The sequence below is a fragment of the Oncorhynchus masou genome, unplaced genomic scaffold, assembly GCF_036934945.1.
Source record: "Oncorhynchus masou masou isolate Uvic2021 unplaced genomic scaffold, UVic_Omas_1.1 unplaced_scaffold_580, whole genome shotgun sequence".
In the NCBI taxonomy this organism is placed as follows: domain Eukaryota; kingdom Metazoa; phylum Chordata; class Actinopteri; order Salmoniformes; family Salmonidae; genus Oncorhynchus; species Oncorhynchus masou.
The window spans coordinates 513,451-518,870 of record NW_027012218.1 but is presented as its reverse complement, the minus strand read 5'-3'; the positions used below and the strand labels follow the sequence as shown (position 1 = coordinate 518,870).

At 43.7% G+C, this 5,420-nt stretch overlaps 1 protein-coding gene across 1 annotated transcript in view; it reads left to right on the top strand.

The window, feature by feature from the left end:
• The first annotated feature begins 2,604 nt into the window (after positions 1-2,604).
• The window catches only part of LOC135536234 (voltage-dependent T-type calcium channel subunit alpha-1H-like), a 53,236-nt gene continuing 50,420 nt past the window's right edge, over positions 2,605-5,420 (top strand). The window contains exon 1 of the mRNA XM_064962600.1: positions 2,605-2,673. Coding sequence (XP_064818672.1) covers positions 2,640-2,673 — 34 coding nt within the window. The 5' untranslated portion in view covers positions 2,605-2,639. The remainder of the gene's footprint in view (positions 2,674-5,420) is intronic.

The window sequence follows — 5,420 nt, the reverse complement described above, 5'->3', positions numbered from 1 at the left end:
GGTTTACCTCCTCAAGATGTTAAACAGGACCACTGATTGGTTGAAGGGTTTACCTCCTCAAGATGTTGAACAGGACCCCTGATTGTTTGACCTCCTCAAGATGTTGAACAGGACCACTGATTGGTTGAAGGGTTTACCTCCTCAAGATGTTGAACAGGACCACTGATTGGTTGAAGGGTTTACCTCCTCAAGATGTTGAACAGGACCACTGATTGGTTGAAGGGTTTACCTCCTCAAGATGTTGAACAGGACCACTGATTGGTTGAAGGGTTTACCTCCTCAAGATGTTGAACAGGACCCCTGATTGGTTGAAGGGTTTACCTCCTCAAGATGTTGAACAGGACCACTGATTGGTTGAAGGGTTTACCTCCTCAAGATGTTGAACAGGACCACTGATTGGTTGAAGGGTTTACCTCCTCAAGATGTTGAACAGGACCACTGATTGGTTGAAGGGTTTACCTCCTCAAGATGTTGAACAGGACCCCTGATTGGTTGAAGGGTTTACCTCCTCAAGATGTTGAACAGGACCACTGATTGGTTGAAGGGTTTACCTCCTCAAGATGTTGAACAGGACCACTGATTGGTTGAAGGGTTTACCTCCTCAAGATGTTGAACAGGACCCCTGATTGGTTGAAGGGTCACCATGTTGAACAGGACCACTGATTGGTTGAAGGGTTTACCTCCTCAAGATGTTGAACAGGACCACTGATTGGTTGAAGGGATGTTGAACAGGACCCCTGATTGGTTGAAGATTACCTCCTCAAGATGTTGAACAGGACCACTGATTGGTTGAAGGGTTTACCTCCTCAAGATGTTGAACAGGACCACTGATTGGTTGAAGGGTTTACCTCCTCAAGATGTTGAACAGGACCCTGATTGGTTGAAGGGTTTACCTCCTCAAGATGTTGAACAGGACCCCTGATTGGTTGAAGGGTTTACCTCCTCAAGATGTTGAACAGGACCACTGATTGGTTGAAGGGTTTACCTCCTCAAGATGTTGAACAGGACCCCTGATTGGTTGAAGGGTTTACCTCCTCAAGATGTTGAACAGGACCACTGATTGGTTGAAGGGTTTACCTCCTCAAGATGTTGAACAGGACCACTGATTGGTTGAAGGGTTTACCTCCTCAAGATGTTGAACAGGACCACTGATTGGTTGAAGGGTTTACCTCCTCAAGATGTTGAACAGGACCCCTGATTGGTTGAAGGGTTTACCTCCTCAAGATGTTGAACAGGACCACTGATTGGTTGAAGGGTTTACCTCCTCAAGATGTTGAACAGGACCACTGATTGGTTGAAGGGTTTACCTCCTCAAGATGTTGAACAGGACCCCTGATTGGTTGAAGGGTTTACCTCCTCAAGATGTTGAACAGGACCACTGATTGGTTGAAGGGTTTACCTCCTCAAGATGTTGAACAGGACCCCTGATTGGTTGAAGGGTTTACCTCCTCAAGATGTTGAACAGGACCACTGATTGGTTGAAGGGTTTACCTCCTCAAGATGTTGAACAGGACCACTGATTGGTTGAAGGGTTTACCTCCTCAAGATGTTGAACAGGACCACTGATTGGTTGAAGGGTTTACCTCCTCAAGATGTTGAACAGGACCACTGATTGGTTGAAGGGTTTACCTCCTCAAGATGTTGAACAGGACCCCTGATTGGTTGAAGGGTTTACCTCCTCAAGATGTTGAACAGGACCCCTGATTGGTTGAAGGGTCACCATGTTGAACAGGACCACTGATTGGTTGAAGGGTTTACCACGTGAACCACGAGATGTAGAGGAGAGTATTTGGGCTGTTTTGTGGGAAAACAGCAGTGCCAGTCCCAGCAGTGGGATTAAAGGAGGTCAGAGACAGAATCATCCCAGAATGCACTCCTCTGTGGTTAAAACATGTCTGTTATAAACATCACTGTGAATATAAATAACATGAGATAAACAACTACTCACTGCTTTCCTCTGTGGTTAAAACATGTCTGTTATAAACATCACTGTGAATATAAATAACATGAGATAAACAACTACTCACTGCTTTCCTCTGTGGTTAAAACATGTCTGTTATAAACATCACTGTGAATATAAATAACATGAGATAAACAACTACTCACTGCTTTCCTCTGTGTGTGTGTGTCTCTCTCTCTCTTTGTGTGTGTGTCTGTATGTGTGTGCGTGTCTCTCTCTCTTTGTGTGTGCGTGTGTGTGTCTATCTCTCTTTGTGTGTGTGTCTCTCTCTCTTTGTGTGTGTGTCTATCTCTCTTTGTGTGTGTGTGTGTGTGTGTGTGTGTGTCTCTCTCTCTTTGTGTGTGTGTGTGTCTCTCTCTCTTTGTGTGTGTGTCTGTATGTGTGTGTGTGTCTCCCTTTGTGTGTGTGTGTCTCTCTCTCTTTGTGTATGTGTGTGTGTGTGTGTCTCTCTTTGTGTGTGTGTTTGTCTCTCTCTTTGTGTGTGTGTGTGTGTGTCTCTCTTTGTGTGTGTGTGTCTCTCTCTGTGTGTGTGTGTGTGTGTGTGTGTGTGTGTGTGTGTGTGTGTGTGTGTGTGTGTGTGTGTGTGTGTGTGTGTGTGTGTGTGTGTGTGTGTGTGTGTGTGTGTGTGTGTGTGTGTTAGGCTCTGGATGATGGTATCTTTGTGTTCTTTGCGGTGGAGATGCTGGTGAAGATGGTGGCTCTGGGTGTTCTAGGTAGGTGACCTTTTTAAAGTGGCAATTTCAAAGTTTAGAATAAAACAAAACAAAATACCTGACTGTCCTCTCAAATGGAGACGTTTCTATAGTAGAACAGGCCTGAAACCTCTCGTTCTCCAACAGAGACGTTTCTATAGTAGAACAGGCCTGAAACCTCTCATTCTCCAACAGAGACGTTTCTATAGTAGAACAGGCCTGAAACCTCTCATTCTCCAACAGAGACGTTTCTATAGTAGAACAGGTCTGAAACCTCTCATTCTCCAACAGAGACGTTTCTATAGTAGAACAGGTCTGAATGTCCTCTCATTCTCCAACAGAGACGTTTCTATAGTAGAACAGGTCTGAATGTCCTCTCATTCTCCAACAGAGACGTTTCTATAGTAGAACAGGTCTGAATGTCCTCTCATTCTCCAACAGAGACGTTTCTATAGTAGAACAGGTCTGAAACCTCTCATTCTCCAACAGAGACGTTTATATAGTAGAACAGGTCTGAAACCTCTCATTCCTCCAACAGAGACGTTTCTATAGTAGAACAGGTCTGAAACCTCTCATTCTCCAACAGAGACGTTTCTATAGTAGAACAGGTCTGAAACCTCTCATTCCTCCAACAGAGACGTTTCTATAGTAGAACAGGTCTGAAACCTCTCATTCTCCAACAAAGACGTTTCTATAGTAGAACAGGTCTGAAACCTCTCATTCTCCAACAGAGACGTTTCTATAGTAGAACAGGTCTGAATGTCCTCTCATTCTCCAACAGAGACGTTTCTATAGTAGAACAGGCCTGAATGTCCTCTCATTCTCCAACAGAGACGTTTCTATAGTAGAACAGGTCTGAAACCTCTCATTCTCCAACAGAGACGTTTCTATAGTAGAACAGGCCTGAATGTCCTGTCATTCTCCAACAGAGACGTTTCTATAGTAGAACAGGCCTGAATGTCCTCTCATTCTCCAACAGAGACGTTTCTATAGTAGAACAGGTCTGAAACCTCTCATTCTCCAACAGAGACGTTTCTATAGTAGAACAGGTCTGAAACCTCTCATTCTCCAACAGAGACGTTTCTATAGTAGAACAGGCCTGAAACCTCTCATTCTCCAACAGAGACGTTTCTATAGTAGAACAGGTCTGAAACCTCTCATTCTCCAACAGAGACGTTTCTATAGTAGAACAGGTCTGAAACCTCTCATTCTCCAACAGAGACGTTTCTATAGTAGAACAGGCCTGAAACCTCTCATTCTCCAACAGAGACGTTTCTATAGTAGAACAGGTCTGAAACCTCTCATTCTCCAACAGAGACGTTTCTATAGTAGAACAGGTCTGAATGTCCTCTCATTCTCCAACAGAGACGTTTCTATAGTAGAACAGGTCTGAATGTCCTCTCATTCTCCAATAGAGACGTTTCTATAGTAGAACAGGTCTGAAACCTCTCATTCTCCAACAGAGACGTTTCTATAGTAGAACAGGTCTGAAACCTCTCATTCCTCCAACAGAGACGTTTCTATAGTAGAACAGGTCTGAAACCTCTCATTCTCCAACAGAGACGTTTCTATAGTAGAACAGGTCTGAAACCTCTCCTTCTCCAACAGAGACATTTCTATAGTAGAACAGGTCTGAAACCTCTCATTCTCCAACAGAGACGTTTCTATAGTAGAACAGGTCTGAAACCTCTCATTCTCCAACAGAGACGTTTCTATACTAGAACAGGCCTGAAACCTCTCATTCTCCAACAGAGACGTTTCTATAGTAGAACAGGTCTGAATGTCCTCTCATTCTCCAACAGAGACGTTTCTATAGTAGAACAGGTCTGAATGTCCTCTCATTCTCCAACAGAGACGTTTCTATAGTAGAACAGGCCTGAATGTCCTCTCATTCTCCAACAGAGACGTTTCTATAGTAGAACAGGTCTGAAACCTCTCATTCTCCAACAGAGACGTTTCTATAGTAGAACAGGCCTGAAACGTCTCATTCTCCAACAGAGACGTTTCTATAGTAGAACAGGCCTGAATGTCCTGTCATTCTCCAACAGAGACGTTTCTATAGTAGAACAGGTCTGAAACCTCTCATTCCTCCAACAGAGATGTTTCTATAGTAGAACAGGTCTGAAACCTCTCATTCTCCAACGGAGACGTTTCTATAGTAGAACAGGCCTGAATGTCCTCTCATTCTCCAACAGAGACGTTTCTATAATAGAACAAGCATGAATGTCCTGTCATTCTCCAACAGAGACGTTTCTATAGTAGAACAGGTCTGAAACCTCTCATTCTCCAACAGAGACGTTTCTATAGTAGAACAGGCCTGAAACCTCTCATTCTCCAACAGAGACGTTTCTATAGTAGAACAGGTCTGAAACCTCTCATTCTCCAACAGAGACGTTTCTATAGTAGAACAGGTCTGAAACCTCTCATTCTCCAACAGAGACATTTCTATAGTAGAACAGGCCTGAAACCTCTCATTCTCCAACAGAGACGTTTCTATAGTAGAACAGGTCTGAAACCTCTCATTCTCCAACAGAGACGTTTCTATAGTAGAACAGGTCTGAAACCTCTCATTCCTCCAACAGAGACGTTTCTATAGTAGAACAGGTCTGAAACCTCTCATTCTCCAACAGAGACGTTTCTATAGTAGAACAGGTCTGAAACCTCTCATTCCTCCAACAGAGACGTTTCTATAGTAGAACAGGTCTGAAACCTCTCATTCCTCCAACAGAGACGTTTCTATAATTGAACAGGCCTGAATGTCCTCTCAT